Raw genomic sequence first — 27,921 nt, 5'->3', positions numbered from 1 at the left:
GCAATCAGTGAGGGTGTCAGAACCAAATATGCCAATATTACTTTTAATAATCTTATATTTTTTTTAATAGTTGAATATGACTCTATCTCAGAGGAAGGCTACATGACTGCTATGTCCAGAGAGGTCCATTTCTTTTACTCTTCTGCTTGAAAATGTCTTCAGCCAACAGCCTCACAGGTACCCTGGGTCATACACCCCTCAGGTTTTTACGGTGTGTGATGACCTGCAGAGGAAAATTTTATTGATTTTATAGTAATTTCCTGAATATTGGCCTCTTAGCCTATTCCTTTGTGAAGTTTAAGGAGACAGGACAAAAAGGGTTTTATTATTTCTGGCCTTTTTCATCATCATGTCAGGCCTCCTAGTTTAGTCAAAAAATTTCATGGAGGTCTCAGAGGGGCTGATTCCCATTCCCACATCCCATGACATGGGACCTGGACAGGCTAGATAAATGGGCTGAGGGTATAGGAATGAGGTTCAACAAGACCAAGTGCTGGGTCCTGCCCCTGGGTCACAACAACCCCCAGCAGCACCAGGCTGGGGAAGAGCGGCTGGAAGGAGCCCCAGAGGAAAGGGCCTGGGGCTGCTGGTCCACAGCGTGTGCCCAGATGGGCAAGAAGGCCAGTGGCTCCTGGGCTGGGTCAGCAACAGTGTGGCCAGCAGGACCAGGGCAGTGGCTGTCCCCTGTCATGGGCACTGGTGAGGCCTCACCCCAAGTGCTGTGTCCTGTTCTGGGCCTGTCACTGCAAGATGGACACTGAGGGGCTGGAGTGAGTCTGGGGAAGGGAACGGAGCTGGGGAAGGGGCTGGAGCACAAGTCTGATGAGGAGCGGCTCAGGGAGCTGGGGGTGTTTAACCTGGAGGAAAAGAGGCTCAGGGGGGACCCTCTCCCTCTCTACAACTCCCTGACAGGAGGGGGCAGCCAGGGGGGTGTCAGGCTCTGCACCCAGGGAACAAGGGACAGGACGAGAGGACACAGTCTGAAGCTGTGCCAGGGAAGGTTTAGCTTGGACATAAGGCGGACTTTTTTCATGGAAAGGGCGATTAGATATCGGAACGGGCTGCCCAGGGAGGTGGTGGAGTCCCATCCCTGGAGCTGTTGGAAAGATGCACGTGGCACTCAGTGCCATGGTGCGGCTGACACGGTGGCGATCGTTCAAGGGTTGGGCTCGCTGATCTCCGGGGTCTTTTCTAACCCGAACGCTCCAGTGACTCTGTGCAGGGCGCAGGCGGTGGCTGCGGGTTTCCCCTCATCGCCAGCAGCCCCCTCACCCCGCGCACCCCGGGGCCGTCTCGCTCCGCTCCAGTCTCCGCGGCAACCGGGCGGGCCGGGCGGGGCCGCACCGCCCCTTGGCGCCAGGCGCGGGGCCGGCCCGGCCGCGGCGGGCGGAGCGTCCCGGGAGCGGCGGCGCGGGCAGACCCGGCCCTTCTCCCCCGCGGTTCCCCCGGCGGCCCTACCGGCTCCCCCGGCGCCATGTGCGAGCCCAGCAAGCAGGACATCGCCGCCATCTTCAAGCGGCTCCGCTCCGTGCCCACCAACAAGGTAAGGGGCCGGGCCGGGCCGCGGGCAGCGCTCCGCCGCGGTGACACGTCGCACAGCCGGCGGGGCGGGGGAGGCGCGGGGCCCGCAGCCCGGCGCGTCCCTCCCGGGACAGCACGGAAAGGCCCGGCGGGTCCCCGGGGTGGCCGTCCCGAGAGCGGGGAGCCCTTCCCTGCCTGCCCCGCGTCCCTCCGGCTGGGGTCCTGCATCCCGAAGGGATGAGCCCCTGGGGAGGGAGGTGCGGCCCCCACCGGGTACCTCAGGTCCGCTGCGAGGGTCAGCTCCGCTGGGCACAAAAACAAGTTCCCCACCAGCCACAACGTAGTGTTGAGTGAGTGTTTCTTTTTTTTCCCCTCCTTTTTTTTATTATCCAACGGAGGGGCACAGCCGCTTCTGCAGTGATAAAAGTTTGTTGTTCTTTAATGTTAGTGGGCTTGTCCTGTGCTCAGGTGGGTTTTTCCGTGTTGTGAAGGTGTGGGCTGGGAAAGGTGCCTGGCCAGGTGACGCGGCACAAGTGCCTTCAGCTGCTCTGTGCTTCTTGTTTGTGTTGGCTTTGCGATGTACGCTGAGAACATACATGAAATAGACACCCACCAGGAAACTATGGATTACCCTTAAGAAGAAACACGTTGGGTTTGTTTTCTGGGAATAGGAATCCAGATGTCTGTCTCTGGTCCAAAACTGACTTCCACTCTTAGAACACAATTCATTACGACTGTACAGGTGTGGTTTCTCAGAAAGCAGAGCTCAGAGGTGAGCTCTCAGTTTCTGACAAAAGTATTCTTAAAACTTGCCTTTGCAATGGGGTAAAAAGTTTATCAAGGAAAGGTCCTAGTCCCAACAACGAGGGTGAGAGAAGATCTCTTACAAGCTCCTGAAATTCACTGGCACTATGTGTGAAAACTGAGTCGTTTAGGGCTATTGTGATGCTTTTTGTGTATTGGGATCATAGGAGAATTAAAAAGTACTGCCCCTGCCTGGCAAGCATGGAGCGCCTCGAGCAGTTCCCCTGTGCTGGTCTCCTTGTTACCCAGCTAGATTTAATCAGGTGGATATGGTACCTGTGGTTGCTCAGGTGTATCTGTCTCCTCATGTCAGATGCTACACAGAAATTCAGTGTTGACAAAGCAATATTAGCACAATGTGTGCTGCCGCTCACTGTGGGCCAGTGGCAGAGAAGTGGCTCAGGCACAGAGAACTCGAGAACAATGCGGTGGTGCCCGGTCTGGTTTGACCTGAGAAGGCAGAGAGGGAGAGTGGAAAACAGCAGCTCAGATCTCACAACTCTCCCATGCCTGTCTGTCTGACCATTCTCCTTAAGTAAAAGTTGTTTCTTCCATCAGTTTCTCCTCTCCTGTTTGATTACATCTTGTTTGTTTCCTTTCTGTTGTGTTCTTCTTAAGCAGTCTGCCTGCCCCTTTTATTTGTAAGTCTTTTTTTGCTGGGGAAGAAAGACATGGGAAAGTGCAAATATTGAAAAGGGTTCTGTATTAAAAGCTTAGTAATTCGCTTTAACTGTGCAGTTTATGTGTAGGGTTTGGGAAGAACTGCCTGCTCTAGGCAGGCATGTGCATTTACACTGTTCTGGGTGCTCTGCAGTAGTTCTTAATGCACATGAGCTTAGGAAAAGAATTCTCATTTAAATAAATGCACAGTGTAATTTCTGGGTTATGGTGTGTTGAAAGTGATGTTTGAATAATTGTCTTGAAATTAACATCTGTAGTTTGATGTTAGTTCCCTTTATGAGGAGGTTTTGACTTCTTGGTGTCTTTGGATGTTACAAAACTTAGAGCTGCCTGGTGACAGCAGACTGGTGATCAGCTGCCTGATGACTTAACAAGCATGTTACAGTTATTAAGTAGAATGTATTTTGTACCCATAAAATTGCTCATAGTCCTTATGCTACTTGATATTGTTAACTGGAGTGTTTGAGCTTTACAGCTCAGCTCTTTTGAAGACTTGCACACTCAGGCTTTGCTGAAAGTCTCTTTTATTCTGTCATAGATCTATTCCTCTGAGAATGTTGGTTTTTCATTCTTTTCCACCTGGTTCTTTTCTTTGGTTGGTGATGGTATTCCTGTCTCTGCTTGGACTCCCGGGTGTGCGTGTTGTGCTGGTATTTTTTCAGTAGTTGAGTTTTGTTATTGTTGTGGGTGTGGTTTGTGTCTGTTGGGTTTTGCCCCAGAATGGACTCTGCTATCTTGTGTCCCTGAAGTCATTTTGAGATCATGACACTTCCAAAGCGGGCAGTCCTCTTGCCTTCCCGCGGCCAGCACTGCAGTTCCCTCCCTGGTGTTGGCATTCCTGGCCAGGTGGCTGTGCTGTGAGGTGGCCCTACCTTTGCTCTGAGTCCTTGTGCCCACGTAGAGCTGCTTCGCAGCAGGATCAGCAGCTGGGATTATTAGTGCTGATGCAAGAGAAGAAGGAAAGCATATCTGGGGACAGTGGCTGGTATCTAAGAGGAGCTGCTTGGATTTAGATCACCTTGGCTTAGTGTGGCACTGCCTCCTGAGTTCCAGCTGGGTTAGTGTTCAGGCAGCTGGATCCACAGCCTGGGAATGGCAAGGTGTGGAGCTTCAAAGTGTAGAGGTCTCTGTGTAACCCTGACCTCAGGGATACGTGATCTTGCTGAACCCACTCACCTCTTCTCCTTGTGCCAAAAATAGTATTTCTATCAGCTGTTCATTACTGAATTTCCATATCCAATGACAATATTTTATTTATTTATAATGTAGATGTTTTGTGATTTAGTGACTGCTTGCTGTGGATTATACCCAAATCTCTGTGCTCTCATACGAACATCTCAGGTCTTTGGCTGGCTTTTTCCAAAGTGACTCTTACTGAATCCACACTGTCGTGAAGTGCTTTGACACAAAATAAACAAAAAGCATGCAAGCGTATTTTGAAAGCACTTAGAGTATTTAAGCATATGCTTCAAATTTATTTTTAATCAGTATTTTGATATTTTAGTCGCTCCTAAATCTCTACATAAAATACACTTTGTCTGTTTTTAAAATGGAAACAATTTCATGGGGTGGCTCTGAAATTGATTTTAATTTCTTCCCCCGATTCTTCGTAAAATTTATGTGGTGGGAAGCACTTTAAAAATTGAGAAAACTAAGCAAAATTAATCTAAATGTTAATGAAACATGCATCTATTTCTGTTGCATAACATTGATGGAAATAGCTGTTCCTTCTTTGCTTTCACAAGAAAATTGGATGTTCCTGCTTGCATCTCGATCCTGAAAGGTACATTTTTGTAGCTGTGAATAGTCTCCACAGGTGTCTGGTAGGGACTCCTGTGTGAGTGAAGATACTGAGCTGTGGCAGCCAACTCCGAGGTGATGCAATTGACTTTAAGATGTTGAAATTACAAGGTGCTTATAACTGGAGGAAAGGAAAGGGAAAGGAGGAGAATCTTCAGGTATGTTTATGACTGACCTTTTAAAAACATGGGTGGTTTTTTTAACCACTCACTCCAGATTCTTGTTTCCCATTTGTACTCCAAGGAATTTCCACAAGACTTACAGCTGTAAGTCAGCTTTGCTCTCCTGTATCAGAAGTGAGACCAGGGCTGCTTTGTTGGCTTTGGTTTCAAGCAGAATCTTCTCCTTTTTTGTTGTCCCCATCCTCCTTTGGCCTTGTAAGAAAAAGCCTGAAAATAGTCAATTTAAAATGAAGATGAGTCTCATGGTTTTTTAAAGGAACTGCTTCAAAGAATTGGGGGAAAAAAGAACAAGTTCTGATTACTTAGGCTGTGTGTTTTCTTAGAATATGGCATGGAGTCTTACTCATTCTTCTTTCTCCCTCACTCGCTCTGTGTCATTCTTCCACATGAGCTTATTTCAGGGACTCCCTCTAACCCCTCCTGTTGTCACACATTCTGTGTAGCTTTCATTTCTGCTGTATGCCAGTGAATGCCCCATTTCCACCTACAGGAGTGGGATATATAACTAACATTAATGAATGTTGGGTCCCTGTTGAGAGGGAAAGGCAGGACTTGAACATGCAGAAGCTGTGATCTCCGTGCTTTCTGTCTGTGTTACCAGTCATTACCTAACTGAAGCTCACCCTTAAAATGTTCAGTTGTTGGAACAGTTAATGCTGGATCTGCTGGTGGACTGTGCTTGATAAATTTGGACTGCACAAGCTGAATCGACCCATATTAAACTGAGGAGTTTAGCTTCAAACTGCTCCTGGGCATGTAGTTGAAATTAATTTGGGTGGATGATGGGTGACATGAGTTGAGCCCAGACTCAGGGCTTGTTTGCTGTGGAAGTACAAAAAAAATGAGACAAAAATCTCTATCCACTTGCACAGAGGGAGTTTCTGGCAAAAAGACTTCTTAATTTTATTTTTATTTTGTTATTCTGCTTGGCAAGGAGGTGCTGGAAGCACTGTGGCCTATTTATGGTGTTCAATATGTCCCCACCTGACTTGGAATAAACTTTATTATTTATATCTGCATGTAGCTAGAACTTCCATTGCTATCTGAGGATGCATTAAGTTTATAGGAGGATGTTAAAGGATAAAGTTGCAGATTGGAATGCTGTCAATTTGTGTGTAAAAGCTTATCTCTCTGTGGAGTTATTTCTTATTAGATGGCTCTGGCTGTACCTATGGGTGGATGCTTTTACTATAAAAATACTTCTGTGCAGCCTTTGCAGATACCTTTGAAAAAGCATTGATCAGATAAAGTCCTGTCATACAGGAATAGATGTGTACACATGGCATTAACTCAGAATAGCTGTCCCTGTTTGAAGTTGTGGTGTTCCTTGCATTTGATAATTGATTTGTATCAGATAATTTTTTTTCTGGTTCTTGCTTTCCTTGGTCAAGGAAGCACAAAACTCAGAATAGCTGAAAAAGGACTTGAAAGTTGTGGTCTGCCGACCTGCAGAGTGTGTAAGACATACGCAGACACGACTCTTGTTGTTTAGCTGAGTGTTAGAGGTCCAGTGTGCTGGCAGAGGGTAGGGAATTCCTGGGTTTATCCATGCAGTAGTTGTGGACCTGGTTGCTTTTTAACCAGCGTGACACAGACAGTGGAAAGGCTGATGTGGCAGGTGGTGTGTGATGAATCATGCAAATGTCTGCAGAGGCTGCCGGATAAGCAGTGCTCAGAGGCTTTCTTCACACAGCTGGATTGCCATGGCTAGCCCTGAAGGTCAAGGTTTCAAATATAGGAAAGTAGATAATGATGGCATTAGTCCTGTTGATACCGTCTGGGGACTCACATGTGCAGCATGAGGAGAGCCTGCCCTCAGGAAGTATTTCTTAAACACTTTCCTATTCCAGCAGTGCTGGAAGTGTTGTGTTAAACATGTGTTTGAACTAGGCTGGTGGGAGTTCTCTGACCTGGTTTCTCAACCTGTGTACACTGGTTATAATTGGAAATGGGGAGGAATGGAGTTGTGTGGGCAGATTGTGTAACTCCTCTTTAGATGTTTAAAATTAGGATGGATGGAGTTGTCATGTCAACAAACGCTGTAAGAATGAGTTAATGAAGTTGGATCACTGCAGGGGTGTTACAGTGGTATAAGGCCTGGTTATGCTCAAGTCCTGTTCCTGATCTTTGTTTGCTTTAAGGTGTGTTTTGACTGTGGAGCAAAGAACCCCAGCTGGGCAAGCATCACCTATGGAGTGTTTCTCTGTATTGACTGCTCAGGGACCCACCGGTCCCTTGGCGTTCACTTGAGCTTCATTCGGTAAGTACTTGGTGAGTTTTGACAGTAAAAGTCATCTTTTAATAGTTCTGTTTGTTCACATACCTGCTCAGAGAGGAAGACCCATTCTTCCTTCAGCTTCTGATTGAAACCTTCTTAGTGTTCGTGTTGCTTTTGCTGTATCTGATAGCTTCTTGCGAATTGTGTTCAATTTGCTGGCTTTGCTTCCTGAAGCAGCTCATTGTGGTGGCACCTGAGTTCTACCCTTCCAAGCCAAGCAATTCTGTGATTCTGGTACTTGGGTAGTGCTCAGGCAGACAGCTGGTGCAGTAAATCTGCACCCTGATCTTGTCCCATTCCAGGTGAGTGTCCCAGCTGCTGACTCAGGGCCTTTTGGGGTCTGATAAATAACTACAGATTGCAAAAGGAAGGGGGGAGGGGAGAAACACTTGGCAAAAAAACAGAGTGATTTTAAATGGCTTTGGAGGTAACACTAAAAACATTTCTTTGTGTTTAGGTCTACAGAACTGGATTCCAATTGGTCCTGGTTCCAGCTGAGATGCATGCAGGTTGGAGGAAATGCAAACGCTGTACGTACTCCCGAGTGTTTGCTTTGCACATTGAAACTTGGTAGGCTTGGAAAATGTTGTCTGTCCTTACTGCCTCTCTTCCTGGGAGTATTCTTATTTTTCAAGTCCTTTTTCTTTGTTATGGCCCCCCCCTTCATTTTTAAAGAATTCCTCTGGATGCTGGTTTCATCCTTCATTCTTGCAGCTTTTCCATTTTGGTATAACCTGAAAATGTTGGGGTTTTTTTCTTAGAAGTCCGTGATGAAAATCTCTGAAAAGGCCAGATCAGATTCCTTGTCAGTACATGTCTAATTTAGACAGCTGCTGAAAGATGGCTTGTAAACCAAGCTTATAGCCCCTTCCTGTGACCATCATTCCTTCCATGGCTCCTGAAAAAACATGCCAAAAGCCATGGAACTGCCAAAAGTCACCCTGGAATCAAGATCTGACTTCAGCTGAGTTAGCACTGAAGATGAGACATGCTGCATTGTTGGAGGGGGACTAGCAGTGTCATGGTTTGGGCCAATTCATATTGGCTGTTGCTTTCAACTTGATTTTTTTTGTGTACTTATACAATGTGTTTGTAAATTGAAATTCTGTTGACAGCTGTCTTTTCTCAATCTCCCTTTTTGTTTTCTTTTGTAAGCTCTTTGGCAATCTTTTCCCAGTTTTTTCCACAAATAACTGAGAGTGCTTCCCTAAGTTGGCCCACCCAGTGTGGGAACATGCAACTTCCAAAAGCAATTTCTTCTTTTCTTCTAATTAACTGAGTGCTTATCCCTTACCTTTTTTCATTTGTGCTTGGCCCTTAATGTTGTTGCTTTGAGAAGCTTCCCCCAAGCTTGCTTTCCATAGTCTTTTCCTTGACAGTTTTAACAATCTTTCCTTAAGTCTTTAGGGTTTTCATAATTTTTTTTCCTATTTACATACAAAAAATGCTGAGTTCAGGGTCATTATTACTTACTTTCCACTTTTGTATTTTCCAGTCAAATATTTTTCATTGAATTTGGCATGCAGCAAGTCACTGTCTTAGGCTTACAGATCTGAGCAGTTACATGGTGTCTTCTCCCTTTTTTTCTTCTGCCTGTCCTTGCTAAGTTACTCCTTTCCATGTTAGTACTGCTGTTATGAGTGCCCTCATCAAGTTTTTTATGCCATTTAATACATAAAAATCACAGTTTTGACTAATGAGAAGAGGGAGATTTCACGTTAAAAGTAGTTTCTTTTTTACCCAAATGCTTAAAAGCTTTGATTAAGTTATGTCACTTTTGCTGTGTAAAGGGTTTGAGGCAGTTGGAAAGAAGAGATGGGAAAGTCTGAAAAAGTCTTCAGTTAATCTTAGAAAGCCTATTAGCAGAAGAGTAACAACAAACCTTTGTTGTTTAATTTTGTGGGGTTTTGTCTTCCTGCTTGGATATCACTGTTTCCTATCATACATTGTACCAAGAGGTGCAATATACCCTCAGCAACTCCCCAAATACCTCAAATTCTCTGTGGTCTGGTTTGGATTGCTTCAGAGGATTAATACTCGGAGCTTGAAAAACCGGATTGGTAAATTGTCTGGACATTTGAAGTAAAATTAACGCTTTCATTTTAATGGCACTAAAAAGCCATTCCCTTTTGGTTCCAGTTAAATACCAAATTCTAGTTTTACTAACTACTGGCGAGAAGCATTGCTAGGTTAACATCAATAATTTGTGTTCTGTAGTTGCCTGATGATGCTGAATCCTGGATAACAGTGGTCCTGAGCTTCCTGCTGTGTTTTAGATAGCTAGAAAATCCAAAGTGTCCTTATTCCTTTTGCTTTCAGATTAAATCTCTACGGTAATTGGAATTAGGGTTCTGAGCACCAAGTTAACAGGTGTATATATTTGCGTGCAGAAATGCACACTCTTCATTTATTCATTTTATATAAACACACAAGCCTATAAACATACCTGGGCACATAGATGTGTGCATGAACACACCTTCCTTTTGAAGAAGGACCATTTTTGTTACACTCACTTTGATACTGTTGAACATACATTGTTCTCTCCAGCCTGACAGAGATGAAGCCAAACGATGCCTTTTAGAACATTAGGAATGTGCTGTGAAGCACAGCTACTAGCAATTAATTTTACCTCTTCCTTCCACTTAATCACTTGATTTCAGAGCAAGGATTCTTTGTGTATAATGGAAGCTTGCGTTTGTGTATGCTCTTAAAGCATCCCACTAATGTATTGGGGTTTTTTCTGTTTTATTTATATATAAAGAAGTTGCCAGCGTGGAGTTTTCTTTGTACTTTGCAGATTACTTAGACTCCATAATTTAAAAGATCAGATTTAGGCAGAGGAGCAGAGTCATTCGCTGCATTGCAATTTACTTTTGTGTCAAATGTCATTAGTTTTTAAACCTGTTCCTCACAGCATTCTCTGTGTTCTGCTTCCCAGTCGGCTTTTTTCCACCAACATGGGTGCACAACCAATGACACCAATGCCAAGTACAACAGTCGTGCTGCTCAGCTGTACAAGGAGAAGATTAAATCTCTTGCGACACAGGCCACGAGAAAGCACGGTACTGATGTGAGTAGTGTGTGTCCTGAGCCCTGGAGATTCCTGAAAAGCTTCACCTTCTTTCCCTCTAAAGTCCCTTTAAATTTCTGAACAGTAATACAGAAGATTATCAGTCTTCAGATAACGTGGCCATTTCTCCATGCACCACGTAGTGGTTTTATTTTTGCTTATCTGGAATTGAATATTTAGAGAAGTACAGCATGAAAAATTGTAATAGAAGTAACTACAGAGTATTTGTGATTTAAGTGGGATTTTTCTTGAACAGGTAGGTATGTATATTTTTGTTTTTTCCCTACAGAAATAATATCTGGGAAAATTAGCAAGTTATGTAGAACTTGATGCTCTCCATCAGAAATGCTGAGGCAGTTCATGCAAGCTGTCAAAACACTGTTAGGTTGCTGACAAGAGTTAAGCGAAGGATCCAGAAGTGATTTCTGAAGTGTTAAATAAGTTCAGCAACAATTCTCTTCATACACAGAAGGCATGTTTGCATTGCTTAATTCAGGTGGTTGAAATTTGTGACTGGTACACCTGAAGCTGATCAGATGAGTGGAAATTAAAAGCAAGAAGGCTTGTTTTTTTATCTCTTACCTGTGCCTCAAATAGCATGAAATTTAATGGATCATTCTTTATTATTCATACTATGGACAATGTAGTTCACATTATCAAGTTCAGAGAATATTTCTTTTGACTTAGTAAACAGCTTAAGATGTGAAATCTGTTCAAGTAAATACAATGTGCTGTATCTAAGCTTATGTTCAGTTCCCCAAATGACTCTGACAAACTGTGATGATCTTGTTTCAGTTACAGATTCCATTCAATTGTTTGATGCTAATTATTTGAAAAATTCAGTAAATACTTAGTAAATATTTTTAGTTGTGCACTGCAAACTTAAATGATTGCGTACTATTTAAATTACTGAAGTAAATCATTCAGATAGTTGCATTTATTACCAACCATCCCCTCCCCTGTTAAAAAATTCCTTTTCTGACTTACTGATAGAGCTGATTGTTGAATGGTGAGGTGAGCTTGTACCTTCAGTATCCTTTCTGACAGAGGTTATTATTCCTGCATGGAGTAGGAGGAGCCATGAGAAAAGATTTGCCTGTGAGTAATGTTGGAGTGCAGATCACAGGTTGGAGTCCTGTCCTGCATTCCTGTGGCACTCTGGGGCCCCCAGCCCTGAGATCTGGCTTTGCTCGAAGCTCTTGGCTGGTCCACCAGGAACACATGAAATATGTATGAATTTAATAAAAAAGGGAATGTCATCTACTGAACCTTGGATAAATTTTTAAGGAAAATTATGGACAAGAAAAAAAATCAATACATTTTTAACCTGAAAACAAAGCAGAGTTGTTTTAAGATTAATGCAATTGAAAAATATACATTCATGCAATTAACCTGTAAAATTCTGTCCCTTAATTTCAGCTGTGGACAGATGGGTGTGGAATGCCACCAGCATCACCTCACAACAAAGAGGAGGAGGATTTTTTTGCATCCCATGTTTCTACCAAGGTACAAATTACCTAATTCTTGTTTCCTTTCTAAACACTTTGGTTGACTGTGAGCTCTGTGGTGAAGATTAAACCCTGAAAGAAAACTTTATCGAGGAAAGGTAGGTCAGGGAGTTAATATTTATCTGCTTTTCATTCACTGAGTCTCAGAATCCTTCCTGGATGTGAACCACTTTGTAAGATGATCATTTTAAATGACCCAAATAGTTACTAAATGTGGAATGAAAACCTATTTTTTTGTAGACATAACAATTCCACTTGGAGCTAGGATTTCTTGCTTGGAAGTGCTCTGATATAAATATACGGTGTTATACCTTGGGTTTTCAGTCAGCAAAGTGTAACAGTTCTTAAAACATTTGTTGTGACCTGGTCACAAACTTGCCTCTTGAGGGGGATGTGGGAGGACTCACCAGGAATGTTGGGAGGACTGCTCACAATCAAAAATGAAGTGTGTAGAAAATGGAAAGTGCAAGAGCTTCTGGTGGGGAGAAGGTGTGGTGATTGTATGTAAATAAATGATCCAGCATACAATAAATGAATGTAAATGTAAAGCACAGTTAAAATGTGTATTATTTGTTTTGATGGTAAACATGTGGTAAACAGAATTCCTGAGAGGGGAAATAAAAGTGCTCAGGAGTGGATTGAAACCATCTCGTTTTCCGTAAAGGTAGAAATTTCTCGTAATTTTAATAGCTGGCCTTCTGAGTACAGGTTTTAATCCTAAAAGCTGTAATCATAAGAATTCAGTATTAATAAAGCAGTGATGCTTAGGCAGTCTTTAGCTCAGTGCTCATATTTATTTGTTGTATTCTATTTTCTTTCTATTTTCTGTGCACTTTTGATTTTGTGTTTTTTTCCCAAGGCAAAGGACACAGAGTGGGTTTTACCAGAACCAGTTTCTCTCCAGCACAAAACTTCAGACAACATTCCAGAATCCTGTGAAGGTATGACTGATTCTTGGTTAACAGGAAGTTGCATTTTTCTGATTCTCTTCGTTTAGTCTCTTTTTACCCTGCTTTAACAGCTAAATAACCTAACCATGCTAATAACACAAGAATTTGGGGTGCCTGCTGCTCTTTTAGTGACTGGGAAAGCTGTGATGGAAATACCACACTATGGTGTATCTGCCAGGCACTACCCTGAGTACAGTGAGATGTGTTTGATGTGTTTTAGTAACTTCATGCATTCTAAAGAGCCTTCTGATATTCTTACCCTTGTTATTCTTTACCTTTTAGGACCAGAACATGGACCAAGTGTTGATGGCCTTAGCACATCCCCACAGCCTGCATTAGGTAATGAATGAGAGCAGCAAGTGTAGGGAACCCAAATATCCCTTTGGAATGTCTCCCTGGGAAGAGCTGTGGAAATAGATTTTGCTCCCTTTTCAGAAATCTGAACATGAAAACTTGGACTGAAAAAAATCCTGTATTGCTAATGCAATAACTTCAATGCCCACACTCTTACACTTAACACTGAGCAGTTTATCATACTGTGAGTAAGGAAAAAAAGCTGATGGAAATAGAATAGAATCAAGTACATCAGTGATTTGTCACTTTGAGGCTTGTCCTGCAGTGCCAGGTGTCTGAGAATGAAGTGTTGATTCTCAGCAGCACAGGGGTAGTAAAGAAGTGCTGGCTGGGCCTAACTCAGTGCTTTAGGCAGGTATGGTCTTCTTCACTGTTTTTATTTAGGTTTGGGTTTTTTTAGAGCTGGAGACTGCAAAAAAGTTCACTGGATGCACTTCCTGCTTTTCTCATTTGCACCTTTAACACACGTTCTTCTAAAACAAGTGCTTTTCTTAGTTGGTTTGGACATCACAAGTTCTGTCTTATGGGAAGAATCTCTGTTCTGTGTATGCCCCTTTCCACCCAAGCTCAGAGTAGTTTTTCTGTGTGCACAGGCAGCCAGTAGGAGCTGTTGATAATGCTTGTGATATCTAATGAGGCAGGTATGTTTTATGTGTGTCACTGGTGGGTTTGAACACAGCCAATGCCTTTCTAGCCAGGAAAAAATTCATCTTGGAAGTGATATGAGGTCAGGTGGACCTCAAGTCTGACACAGAAGAGCAGGTCCTGCTCTCCTGTTCTGTTGACTAGCGGGAATCTGCAACAGACAACTGAGCTGTAATTTTATTTCTGTTGCATATTTTCAAGAGATGCCAATCAAAGGTAGTTCCCCACATTTTCTTGGAGATACTCACATCTCTGTTCTGTAGCTCAGTTGAGTATCTCAGCCCCTCAGTGTGGAAAGACATTAAAATAATAACTATTTTAAAGTTGATACTGTTGAAATTTTCTTCTGCAGTTCTGGAATTAATAAAAATTGTATGTTAAGTAATGTACATTTAATCTTTGCAGAGAACACCACCTTTATAAAAAAGAAGCCAAATCAAGCTAAGAAGGGGGTAAGTGCATATAAACAATGAGTAATTTTAACTGTATTACAGGTCATTTATTTCGAGATAGTTTAAAGGTAGTTTACAGACTTGCTTCTGGTTGGGGTCTTAGCACTTTCTTAGCATCTGCTCTCTGCAAAAAGGCATGAAGAGAGGTGAGTGTCTCAGAATGATGGCTCAAGGAACCGGAAAACTGAGGAAGACAGCTTAAGTTTTGAATGTGTGCCTCTTGCAACTCAAGAAAACAGCCCTGATAGTCACCCTAATGCCACCCCGATTGTGGGCTGTCAGGGTGACAGCATGTTGCAGGGAGTCACTCCTTTTAAGTCTGGGCTACTATAGGACAAAAGATTTTGAAGGTTTATTTGAGCAGATCATTTAGATGAAATCCTGTGATTTTGTGCTGCCACTAGAAGGCCCTAATACCCAAGAGGAATTTTTTATTCAGAGCGGTTTGTGCAGATCTGTTCCAGTGAGAACAACAGAACTGGGTTCACAGGTGCAGGTACAGTTTGTGATCTGTGTGTGCATGGCCTGGAGCTTTTACATAAAGGCTTTAAAGCAATAAAAGGTGAAGATAAATGCATTGTGAAATTTATTGTTGTTGCAGTTTTGTAGGTGAGGACTTAAACACAGAGGAGACTAAGAGCCGCAGTTTGAGGGCTGTGCCACCATCTGAGTCAGCAACATCGTATCCATATTTGCAGTATTAAGTGGTTTTTAAATCTGATAATGGTTCCATTGCAACAGAATATATTATAGTGTTCTTATACAACCAAAGAAACCAAAGTTGTTCAGTGTATTATATTTATTTGAGCCTGCCAATCTCTGAACAATTAAAACTGCAATACTTCCATTTTTCTGTGGGACTTCACTGTAAGAAGAATTAGTAGAAGCAGAATTTTGAAGTTCAAAACATGAAAAGAAGTATTTTCTCTGCTCCAGATTTTCCATGCTGTCTGCACATGCTCCCTGACAGGGTGTAGTGTTTGCTGTTGCTTTCACATCTGGCTGTTAGGTCAGCTGAGGTGGTTGTCTCAGTTACAATATTCAGGCTTTTGGTTTTTTGTTTTTCAATAATTCCAGCTTGGTGCCAAAAAAGGTGGTTTGGGAGCCCAAAAAGTGAGCAGCCAAAGCTTCAGTGAGATTGAAAAACAAGCACAAGCTGTAGATAAAATGAAGCAACAAGAGGATCTTCATGGTAGTAAGAAAACTGAGAAGGAAGAGCCACTGTAAGTATGAATTAATTATGCAATGGTAAACCATGAAGCCTAATTTAGTGAGCTAATTGACAGCATTTTAAATACTACCACAGATTAGCATATGCCAATAAAACTTCAGCTCCTACTTTAAAAAAATGCCCAAACAGGTGGGGTTAAGATGAGCCAAGCAGTATTTCCCCCAGTGCCCTTTTTTTGGCTATTAAATATATGTTTCTACAGTTGATGATTTACTGTAGAAAATTAAGTATTAAGAAGACTCTTGACTCTTGAATTTTTTTTACCCTATGCTAGTTACCTAGTTTGTTTTGACGTGGTGAACTCTGTTTAAAACAGTCTTTCCAAGAGCATAGGGAATATTCAGATTAACTTGTACTTACTGGGTAAGAGCAGAGGGAGTTTAAGTATGTCTCGATTTGCCTGATGAAATTTTCAGCTGATTTATACTGGAACTGCCTTCATTTTCACCAAACCCCTTTGAATAATTCTGTGTGAGGCCTTGAATCTGTTTGTCCACCTTAATTAATAAATACTCAGCCCTAAAGCTCACATGCTGTTCCTGGTTCCTTCCACATTCTTCTGCTAAGTGCTTTTGGTTTTTAATATTTCATTAGTTGTCATCAAAATTAGACAAATAAATAGTTGGCTAGCGTACACTTCTACTGTTACAGAGCTTAACATCCTCTCAAGTGCTAGAGAATCCTTCCTATAACCTTTTAAGAAATTTTCTGAATTATTACATAATTACAGGATCACTTTTTTCTCATGGTACCAAGGCCTTTGGTCTATAATCTCCTCCCCATTCCTTTTGCTCACTTTTATGTTGTCCTTGCAGAAATTAATGTTTTGGTTGAACTAAAAATACCAATTGCAAAGGGATCATTTGAAGTATTTTAACCACAAAATCATGGTTCTTGGTGATTGCCAAGAACTACCAGTGGAGAGACTCTGAAGTAACAACTAAATAATCAAAAAAAAAAGGATTATTCATGTATTATTATTCTTTATCAGTATTGTCTTTGATTGTATAATTTAGTTTGGAAGAAAGTCCCAAGCAGTGTCTTGGGTTTTGTGTCGGAAATGTATAAAATCTAAATAGATCCAAGCCAACTTTAAATAAAGTTCTGCAACCTTTCTGCAGTAGCCAAAACCCTCTGGAAATGCCTGGAAACACAAAGGATGCACATAACACTTGAGTTTATGGATCCAGTCCCAGTGGAGGCAAGAGAACTGTATTTCCCTGAGATTATTATTTGGGAATTTTGACTGTAGGTGGCAGCAGATACCAAACTAAAGGGAAGGGTGAATTCTGCTAAAACTATATTTGCTTCCAACTAATTTGTGTGGTGGTTTTAATTTTAAAAGCTTGAGTAATAAGCTTTCCTAAATTAATTCACTATGACTTTGTTATGTGGCAGGAATGGAAGTGATTCTTTTGTAGTTTAGTATTTAGAAGGAGGAAGAGTTCTGAGATTTGTGACTTTAAATGTGATTTTAAATTGGTACACAATTTCCTTATCTTCTGCTGTGCACTGACAAGAATAGATAGCTGAAATTACTTGTAAAAACTTGATCAGTATCCCCATTTGTTTTAATCAACAGCAGATAAAATTTTGATGTTCATAAAATAGATTTCCTGAGAAGGGCTGCTGATCTTTCTACTTGAAGTGCTGGGTAGATGTTACCAGTTACTCCTTTCTGCTTTGCAGCACGTCTACCAGCAGCATCCTAAATCTCATTTGCCTTTCCTCTGATAGTTCATTTGTACTTCATGCCAGTTGAGACTTAAGAATTAAAATATTGCTGAGTTGCTCATTAAGATCAATAAAAATTGTATCCCTTTTGACCTGACAAATTAAATTTAGGCAGTATTTCTGCAGTTCTGTAACCAAGATGAAAAACCTCAAGTCTCTGCTGCACTGGTATGAGTGGAAAATAGTAAGATGGTTTAGAGGTAAGGGATGGAGACATAGCTGGGCCAAGATCTTCCTTAAGGGAAGACTTTAGAAAATGCAGTGCTGCAATAAATATTGTTAATGTTCTACTACTCTTCCTGGGCTGGTCATTCAGTGTAGCATTGGACATTTCTCTGGTAACTGTGTTTTGTTCCAGTGTATCATCTTTGAGGTTGGCCTACAGAGATCTTGATATTAAAGCAAGACAAGAAACCTTAAACCTCTCTGGTAAGAAGAAAGCTGAACTGGAGAGGCTTGGCATGGGATTGGGCAGCAACAGGAGGTATGTGAAGTTCTGGAAACTGTATTTGAAATACTCTGTGGTTTTATGCAGTTATCCCTCATTTTACTCAGGAAATGAAGAAATGGACTAAAGCATGTTATGGAAACTTGAGCAATATCAGCAAAAAACCTTCTCTTTGTCAAGGGGAGCTTCTGATAGATTTAAGTTGTAACCTGCCAGACAGAGGTCAACCTAAATTGTGTTTTCCAGCTGTCAGAATGGGCTTTGTGTTCAGAAGTCCTGCCCCTGTTTGAGAGAACAACAGTTTTCCAAGGCTTTCCTTTATTTTGTTTAATTCCTCCTTCCTTAAATGTGTGTATAGCTTGGGCCTTCTCAGCAAGCTTCAGAAACTGGATTTGGGCTTTCATTCCTTTTTTCCTTTTAGGGTGTGAGCTTTGTCATCTCTTTACATGCTTGTTTTCTTCCTGTCCCCAGTGGTATTTCTCACTCAGTCACCTCAGATATGCAAACAATAGAGCAGGAAACACCCGCAATTGCGAAGCCGAAGAAGAAGTACATGGATGATGTGGAAGACTCTTATTTCTCTTCTAGCTCAAGGTATTCTGTAAACTTTTGATTTTGGATGGACCTAGAAGCACATGCAGGTTCCATAATAATGTGCACAGTATTTTTGAAAGCTGCAGTGAAGGCAGTTTTTAACCTGCGTACATGCCCAGCATGTTTTCAGGGGACATCTGAACCAGAAACGTTGTGGAAAAGTTGGCTTTGCCTCAGTGACAGATGGATTTGTGAAGAAGGGGAGGTAGCTTTGTTGGGAAGGTGGTCTGAACTACATGTTTGTAGATTTTATCTTGTCCAGAGTCTAGTCTCTGCTTGCACAGACAGTTGCCATATAAACTTAAATTTGCTGTATTCCAAATCCAGTGAATATTTTGTCACAATGACTTGTGTTCATTCCTTTTTTTTTTTCTTTCTTGTGCTACTGTCTTCAAATTAAACAAGCATTGAAGTCTGATACTAGAGGTACTACAGATACATCATTGTCTGCATGCCAAATGCAAAAACTTCAGTCTTTTCGAGGTGGTGTGTGTTGGGTGTGTAGTGTAGGTGTCTGCAGTCCTATTTCAGATGCTTTTATGTATCTGAACATAAAATGTAAGCAAAAACTAATTGGAAAAATTTTTATCAGAGGATGAATGCAATGCAAATTATAAAATATTGCTCTTAGAGAAGAAAAATAATTAAATCTTACAGGCACTAATTGTAATGCACCAGCTGTTTTCTGGACTGAGAGTATAAACAGGTGTTGCTTTCATAAACTGCCTTTATTGGATGCGTGCCACAGAAACATGAGAAATTGTACCTAATTGCTTGTAGACAGGCAAATAAAAGCACAAAGGCTTTTGTGTCACTACTTTGTAGTGCAATCACTGCAGCAGAAATACAAATGTGGGCCCAAGGAAAGTGGCAGCAGTCTTGTAATAAAACATAGCATTTCAGTGCTTGCCTTGTTGGCTCCCTGAACAGCACAGTTACTGCTCTCAAATTATTCATCAGCTACCAGCAGGCAAAGGATGAATTATGGAGGAGGCTTTTTAATGTGTGGTGGTTGAGTGAATAGAGGATAATTGTAACCTGGCTGTTCCTTGCTCTTCTTGTTCTGGTTAGAGCTGGGAGGATCTAATTGGAGTTGGTACAGAAGTTCATTCTCTTTAAAGAAAGAACAGTCAGATTTGGACTTGTTAAAGGTATTATTATCCTTTATTTCAAGCTGTGGCTTTGAAATAGAGGCGGAGTAGCTTTAGCATCATCTTAGTATATGCCCAAAAGCAAAATAATCATACTGGATATTAGAGTGCTGATAAGTGAATTAAGCAAGCTAAAGGTCTCAAAGTTTAGACATATAATTGAAGCCTCTGAAAATCCTGAATTTTGATTTTTGCTTTTGCTACAGTTAATAAAATCTTTATTAGTGTCACAATGTAAAATGTTATTTTCTGTTAAATGCAGTTTGTCTTTCTCTCCCCACCCCAAATACTGAAGAAGTATTTTGCAAAGCAACAATAATCTGAGAGGGAAGGTTAGAGAAAATAAACACTTCTACTCAAATCAGCTCATGCAGCCGCTGCCCAATGCCGTGGTTTTGGTGGCCACTGTGAGACTGGAAAGCTTCAAATCCTTAAAACCACCTTGATTGATTGTTATTATGGAATTTATAAAATTGCTGTGGTTTCTTTTTGTCTGTCAGGAGAGAGACTCCTGCTTTTTGGAAGTTCATTCCAGACCTGTCCCTCATATTTTCTGTGCTCGGTGCTCAGACTTTGCTCCTGCAGGTGTCACATTTCTCACAAACTGCAAAAACCATTGGCCTGACCATTCCTAGTGCAAACATGGAGAACTTTCTTTTTTAAAAGTATTTTTCACAAAATGCAGGTGCAGACTTTAATATTCTATCTAGATCTACTGAGTGATTCCTTTCTTCTATCCCCTCATGGTTTTGATCATCTTTCTCCCCATCCTGGTTATAGCCAAACTTCAGGTAAATATCTTCAAGCACAAAGGGAAATCTTAATCTTTGGCATTTTAATAGTTTTTGGTGGTTTATTCTTTCTCAAATACTTCCCACATATGCTGAGATATGTGGAGGTAATCAAAAGGGGAGAAGATCAAATAACCTACCAGAACTGACAAACATGCTTCATTTTTTTTTCCTTTTCTTTGTTTTGTGTTTTCCCTGCAGTTTTGATGTGCAAGAGAGGATTGTTTTATCAAATTAAGACTCACTTTCAAGAAATATGTTTTTAGCATTTAATTTTAATAAAATGTGCTGCAAAACACACAAGTTATTAATATTTTGATTTTAAAAAATATGGAGAACCAGGAACAAAGTCTTTGTTTCCTGTTCTGAGCTGTTGAATTCAACTGTACAAAGCTGCTAAAGCAGTATTGTGAAATCCAGATTATTCACTGACAATTGTCATTTTGGTGAAAACACACTTGCTAGTGAGCACTTACTATAGCAGTCATTATCCAACAACAAGCAAATACATTCCCACTTTTCAATAAGTAACAAAGCTCTGACTTTTCAATAGGTTTTTCTTTCTTCTTTTGTTCTAGGTACTATGATTCTTCAGATTTGAGGAGCAGCACTTTCTCTAAATGGGATGACAATTCAGATGCTTTTTGGAAGAAAGAAAATAATAGTAGAGACACTGATATATTGTTAACTTCAAAAAGCACGGGATTTTCAGACAGGTACACCAAGAAAACCAAACTGATTTTTGTCCAGAAAGCCCAGGTGTGTTAATGTGATTTGAGTCCTGGTCATAGTAGTTGGATTTTTTTCAGTCTATGGAAGGAGAATTTGGCCAGAACTTCCATCAGCAGTCAAGGGAACTCCTGACTGAACTTCTTTCATAAGCTGAACTTCTTACATTTTAAGCACTGTTTGTTGTGCTCAGAGCTGTTCAGTCCATGTACTGGAGGTAATTCCCAAACACTTCCAGCAAAAGAGGAAGTAGACAAAGCGTGGGGAGAAACTCAAATATTTGCCCTGTTCTGAGCACGTACCTGCTTTGTTCATTGTGTGATGAATCAAAGGAAACCTTGTTAACAAATGAATGAAAATCTGGCGTGTTCAGCTCTGAGGATGCAGGTACTGGAGGCACAAACAGCAGGTCGGATTGTGATGATAAAAAATATCTTTCCTCTATGACAGCTGTATTTTTATCTTTGTAACCAAGTAGAAAATACAAGAATGGGGGGGTTATGTGCTTGGTTGGTGTTTTCTGCCTCTGTTCTTTTTACTTTAAACCATACTTTTCATTAACCTGTAAAATACAGTTTGAGCACTTTAGTGCTTCTTGTTTGATTCCTTTCCTTCTGCCATGATGTGAAGGAAGTTTCTCTCCCTGATGCAGTTTGTTTTCCTTCCAGGCCTGCATCTCGGCGTAAGCCTGAATATGAACCTTCTGCAAACACAGATGAAGCACAGAAAAAATTTGGCAATGTCAAAGCCATTTCATCAGACATGTACTTTGGAAGGCAAGATCAGGCTGATGTAAGTAGGAAGCAGTGATAAGTACTTTTGAATGTTAAAATAGTCTTTGACTATAAAAATGGTCTTCTTGTGAATCAGAGAGAAGGCAATGAATAGTAAGAAAAATTGGTAGAATTACTAAGTTGATAGAATTATGTCCCCTTGATTATTTGTTTGATAGAACAAATTCCTGATGATTTAGAATTTAGTTCTAGGGAATTGCAGTTGCACATAGGACCATACCTCCATCATTCTTTTCTGATAGAAGTGGTAGACTGTGATTCAGCACTCCTGAATTTTGATAGAATCAGGCTTAATTTCTTCTAAATACCCAAACTGATGCCAACAAACCACTGCTAAAACATCTTCCTGTATTTGTTACATAAAAACATCAATAATGTTGTAAAGCTAACCAAGTAAATAAGTTGTTCAGTGAATTGCATGGAGTTGAATCAGCCTAGAATAAAAACAGATTAATACTGTGCTGCATTTTGGAGGTGAGATGCAGATTTTTAGTGAAAAATTAACAGTGTAAATATTAATGTAAGAAATACAATTACTGTTTGCAAGGAACTTGGAAAAAGTTGACTTAAAAGTGTCATGGGGTTGGAAGGGTCAGCAAGATGTTAACTGCAGTGCTTTCCCCTCCATTTCACATTTTTTAGTTACTGTTTTTAATGGTTGCATAGTTTTTCAGCAATTTTAGGGTAACTAACAGCGAGTGGGACCCTTGGTGTTGCAATGATAAAAGTCACTCTTGGGTAACTCAGAAATGAGATGGTGACAAACTCAGTGTTAGTGAAGAGAAAAGTGAAATGGGCACAGCTTTCAGTATGGTCCACTTCAGTTGTAAATGTCTGTAGTCTTTCACATTATCTGACATGACCTCAAAAGGTGGCAGCAAACTGCTGAACTCCATTTTATTCTCAATTCTTTCCCAGTATGAAGCAAGGGCTCGGCTAGAAAGGCTTTCTGGAAGCACATCCATAAGTTCAGCTGACCTGTTTGAAGACCAGAGAAAACAACCAACAGGTACAGATCAGAGTGAGAGCTGGAGCATGTGGGGAATGCAGGCCCTGACTCTGCTTCTAATCACAATTATCACTGTGTTCTGCAAGCAAAATGCTAATAGCTCAAACAGGCATGGCAGGTGCAGTCATTGTTTAAAAACTAACCCCTTAAATTTCAGGTTTTGTGGTTTTTGGTTGTGTAAGTTCAATATTTTATACTGGGGGGGTGTGTTGCAAATAACACGACTGTTTTGTAAATAACTTTTATCAAAGGAAAACTGTAATATATTCCAATGAGGTAACACCTAAATGGACTCTCAGGTAGTTTTTTTGATCAGTTACCATAAGAAGCTCATTAGCTGTCATAATAATAGTGGATCTAGGAAAAATCATTAATAAAATATTAGTGGACTTGAAATTCCCGTGTAATCTGTTGCATGGCATATCCATCCAGTGGGATATTAGCTTCTACCTCTGGCCTTGCAAAATTATTAAGGAAAATCTTCACTTGGTTTGTCTGTTTCAAAGATTTGTTGGAACACCTCACATTGGAGAGTGTAGTGCATCCAATCAGAAGGGGAGAAAGATTAGATTGACTGAAAAGAAGCCCCTTGTTTTCTTTCCAACACTTCTTGGATTGTGCAATAATGTGCAATAGAAAAGGTGGGAAATACTGGAACATTTTATAGGCTTAATCAGTTGAGTTTCATTCCTTAACTTAGGAAGAAATTGGAAAGAGTTACTGAAGAACTTGAAATCTGTGAGTAATTATTCAAATAGGAGGGAAAAACCCCAAAACAAGTGTTTAGTTTGATCCCCTGAAAGCAAGTTTGAATACACTGACTAGCAGAGAAATAACTCCTGTTACTAGTTGCTTATGTAAAAAAACGGTTTAGTAATTTGAAATGCGAAAAGTTAGTTAAAGAGGGAAGAAGATATCAAGCAGAAATCACAGTAAGTTGCTGTAGCCACTTGAAAGAGCATTTGCAACATGGTGTCATAAATTCACACTATATCAAGTGTACAGAAACTTCCCTTCCTGCCTGTCTCTGTTACACCCCTCACCCGAGAAACTGTCACCTGACAGTGGCCCTTCTTGGAGAAATGTTACTGCACTGACAGTGTGTCTGGTGTTGAATTAATGCCCGGACTATTTTAGTTCCATAAAATAAAGGCAATCAGGACACTATCAACAAAAACACCGCTGTAGTTCTGCGGTCCTTGCCCAGATAAAACATCCTTTCCATCTAAAGTTGCTTTTATGAGCACTGATGAGATGTCAGGGTAGAATAGTTTGGGGCTGCTTGCTTTTGTACAGAATGCTGTAGGAGATTTTTAACCAAAGAGGGGCCTGAAAGAAAAAGCCTTTTTTGCATTATTTCAAACCTGATGCTTGTGAAAGTCAAGTGGCTGACTTGGAGGTGCTGATATGGAAGGAAACCACAAGAAAAGGAGTTGCTTTCCTGCCTCGTTTACAAGAACTTTTTCAGACCAACCAAACGTAACCAGCAAGTGATGAGAGAATTCTTGTGGCTGAGAAGTGGTTAGAGCTTCTCAGGTTATTTATGTCTTCAGATTTTATTTCTGTGACACTGATTTTAGTAACAAAAACGCCTGAAGCATTTGATGAGTGGAACAGATTGTAAGGAAGTCCAAATTACAGCTCAGAGATAGGGCTGTCTGAGAGGAATCTTGAAGATAATCTGTAAAGAGGATCTATAATATCTATAAACCCATGCTGGGTTGAAGGATTGGAGGGGGAATTTCTCTGAGTGTAAGAAAGCATCTGTGCTCAAACCAGCTTTTTATCTTAGGTGAAACAAATTATCTCCAGGATGGTCTGTCCCAGCCTGCTCAGGAGGCAGGTGCCTTTAATTTACCAGGACAGAGGAGCTACAGGTTCCCTCTCTTTCTCTGTCTTCCTCCTCCACCCCTGTTGAAAAGACTAAAAGGAGTCTCCATTTGGAAAATGGTCTGGTTACTCCCTGGAGCCCCGTTCATTCCCAAGATCTTTGGGGTGACCTTACTGTGGCCTTGCAGTGCCTGAAGGGAGCCCACAGGAAAGATGGAGAGAGACTCTTGACAAGGGCCTGGAGTGACAGGACAAGGGGGAATGGCTTCACAGTGACAGAGAGCAGGTTTAGATTGGATATGAGGCAGAAATGGTTCCCTGTGAGGGTGGGGAGGCCCTGGCACAGGTTGCCCAGAGAAGCTGTGGCTGCCTCAGCCTTGGCAGTGTCCAAGGCCAGGTTGGACAGGGCTTGGAACAACCTGGGATAGTGGAAGGTGTCCCTGCCCATGGCAGGGGGGTGGAATGAGATGAGCTTTCAGGTGCTTTCCTACACAGGCCATTCTGTGACTGATCTGTGATCGTGGTTCTGTGATTCTGATTTACTCTGATTTGTGCCTTTGACAGTATCAGATATTGAGACATGCCAGTAATTATTTTCACCAATGAATGGGTGATGGTAATTGCTGGCATGTTAATACTTAGCATGCAGTTAGTTTAGAGTGCAATTAGAGTAGTTAATTAATTATCTTTGATTTCTGTTACTTGTAGACTTGCACCTTCCATAATAACAGCAGTGCTAACTCTGTCCAAAATATATTGACTTTAAGGAAGGCTGGATTGTCAGCATTAATCTGGAGTTTTAAAACCTAATTTATTGGCATTTACTGTAATTTTTGTGAAATTTTCCAAGCCTCAGATGTAGTAAGGCAAAATATGTGTGTTTATACAGCATGAAAATCACCCCTATGCATGCACACAAATTGAGTTCATCACTTGAGCCACCTCTGAAGTGCATTCACCTTTAAATTGCAAGGGGATAACAGCTGTTGAGGATACAAAACAACTTTGTCACAGAGTGGAAGTACAGAATAAATCATTTACTATCCAAACATGAATTGCTTAGCTGGGAATACAGAGTGTAGAGGATGACACTCTTGGGTGGAATTAATGAAAACCTGAAAACAATCCAGAGGAAGATGCATTTAAGACACTGAGATCTCTGTCTAGTGCTCCTATCCATATGTTGTACTTCAGGGAGGAAAAAAAAAAAGTTTTCTATAAATATAAATAATATTTTTACAAAAAAAAGCTTTTCTATAAATATAAATAATATAATGCTTTTAATATAAAATACTGTTCTCCCCGTGTGTGTGTTCTCCTTTTAGGAAGCTACAACATTACCAATGTCTTGCCTTCAGCTCCTGATATAGCTCAGTTTAAACAAGGAGTGAAATCCATGGCTGGAAAACTTTCTGTCCTTGCTAATGGGGTCATGACATCTATACAGGTGAGTAAAAATGTCACAGTCTACTAACCATCAGTTGAAGTCTTTCTGTAGCGATTTACTACCATGGATCCTGCCACTGATTTATCTTTAGGGAGAAAGAATGAATTTGGTTTTGAGCTCTGTAGACCTCTCAAAGTAGACTGTAAATCTTTATCATTTAAAATATAAATCTGTATTTGCTAGCTCACCTTCATTAGGATATATTTTTTTTTCTTAAAACAAAAAATCCCATCATGAAAGTTACTTGTTTTCACTCTGTTTTTAAACTCATCACAGTTCCTAACCCTGAATGGAGTAGTTTGGTTGGACCTGCAGTGATCATCCAGCCCAGCTCTTGTGTTGGTTCTTTAATTGACCTTTGACCCATGTTTTGCACAAAAAAAGACATCCTGGCCTCAGTGTCCAGCATGTTTCATGCTCCAGTCACTTGGCAATTCTGTATGAGGTCACTGGGAGCTCTCAGATGTTTGAAAATCAGGCTGATTATCCTGGAATTCAACCCTAAACTCCAGTTCTTGGAAGCACTGGTCAATTTTCTGAAAGTCTTGAAGAGTTCAGCTGCTATTTAATTGCACAGATGGAAGTAAAACTGATTTCTTTCCATGGAAAACCCACTCATGTCTGGTTTGTTGTTTTTACTTTTCTAGGATCGATATGGTTCCTAACTGAAGCTAAAGAAGGATTCCTCTTCAGGCACACAAGTGGTCACTCTGCTGATTCAAATGAAGGTTGCCTTAAGACTGATGATGTTTTCACCTGTTTCTTAGTGCAGATTTCTGAGTCAGCCTCTTCTGAGTGCTGTTTCATCTTGACAGAGCAGAAATCTTGCAGCAGCTTGTTACATGGCATACACTTTTTCTTTCTTTCCTTCTTTCCAGTCTTTATTTCTTAACAACCTTATTGTTAGATAAATTTGGAGCTTTATTTTATTACTGGTTCTGTCTGTGAGGCAGGAAAGAGAAAGAAGGAGGTGGTGTTTAGTAGACTGTAGCAAAATATACACTTAAATTAAACCTGTGCTTGCCAGGAAGTAAAAGCTCTTGAAGTCATAAATGGATGTGCATTAAAATGGTGGGGAATTAGTGGTTTAAAACAATATTCCAGCTAGAAGGTTCTGTGCTTAGATGTGAAGTGTGGAGAAGTGAAAATGTGGTAATACTAAACAGTGGATTTCACCTTGTTGTGGGAACAGTCTATTTATTCCAAATTTTGAAAGTTACAAAAAAATTGCAATATAGAATCCTTAAGTGCTTTTAAAAATTCTGTATTGTGTACAAATTTGAAAAAAAAACCTTGAAATACACTAAGGGCCTAATAGAGTAGTTAATTAAGTACTTGTTAAAATGTTCAGCACAATCTTAGATTTTTGATAAATTATCAATTATTGAATAAGGAAATAGTGGGGCTGTGTTTTAGACAGTCTAGAATTTATTGCTGATGACATCCTGCATAAAAATTATTATGACCTTAAAGAAAAAACCGTACAACCAAGAATGAATTCAAGTTAATTCTGTTCTGTAATTTTCTTAATTCAGATTTGTAAACTGCTGATATCTAATAAAAACAATTGATATGAACTCAGTTTTAAATTCAGTTTCTGTGTGTGGTCACCAGTATCCAGCTTTCTAAATACTGTCATCTGTATTTTGTCTGTACAATGGTCTGGTAAAATTAGCCTTTAGTTTCAGGTAGCAAAACTTGTTTTCTTATTAAATTGCTGTAGTGATTTAGAAATCTAAACACTAAGGTTGGGGTAGAAAATAAACTACTGAACTGAGATACTGTGTTAAATAGAGTTAACAGTGTAGCTGTATTTGGGGTTTAATTTCTGCCTGCCTCATATGTAATTCTCACCTCCAGTAACTTGCTCTTGTGGCTGTTGGGTTTAGGTTTATTGATTAAATTTATTCATCAAAAA

The 27,921-nt window shown here is 40.6% G+C and overlaps 1 protein-coding gene and 1 long non-coding RNA gene across 3 annotated transcripts; one reads left to right on the top strand and one right to left on the bottom strand.

Annotated features, from left to right (window-relative positions):
* Positions 1-27: 27 nt before the first annotated feature.
* On the bottom strand, positions 28-1,544 carry LOC125324467. Its single transcript, XR_007202979.1, has 2 exons — positions 1,459-1,544; positions 28-223 (listed from the first exon to the last, which is right to left on the bottom strand). It is a non-coding gene; the product is annotated as an uncharacterized LOC125324467 (long non-coding RNA).
* On the top strand, positions 1,463-27,584 carry ARFGAP3 (ADP ribosylation factor GTPase activating protein 3). Of its 2 annotated transcripts, XM_048300373.1 has the most exons (16): positions 1,463-1,543; positions 7,130-7,248; positions 7,724-7,796; positions 10,205-10,336; positions 11,756-11,842; positions 12,704-12,785; positions 13,077-13,133; positions 14,199-14,245; positions 15,323-15,468; positions 17,569-17,694; positions 18,130-18,252; positions 20,773-20,910; positions 21,592-21,715; positions 22,636-22,726; positions 25,882-26,003; positions 26,651-27,584. In XM_048300373.1, exons 1-16 carry the CDS (start codon positions 1,475-1,477, stop codon positions 26,666-26,668), a joined length of 1,554 nt encoding a protein of 517 aa, XP_048156330.1. In that variant the 5' UTR covers positions 1,463-1,474; the 3' UTR covers positions 26,669-27,584. The 2 variants fall into 2 exon arrangements, with proteins under 2 accessions (XP_048156330.1, XP_048156331.1); XM_048300374.1 differs by lacking the exon at positions 13,077-13,133.
* Positions 27,585-27,921: the final 337 nt, after the last annotated feature.

Source organism: Corvus hawaiiensis, chromosome 4 (assembly GCF_020740725.1).
Source record: "Corvus hawaiiensis isolate bCorHaw1 chromosome 4, bCorHaw1.pri.cur, whole genome shotgun sequence".
Lineage (NCBI taxonomy): Eukaryota > Metazoa > Chordata > Aves > Passeriformes > Corvidae > Corvus > Corvus hawaiiensis.
Note: the sequence above shows the minus strand (reverse complement) of the source record. Positions and strands in the feature narration are given on the sequence as shown.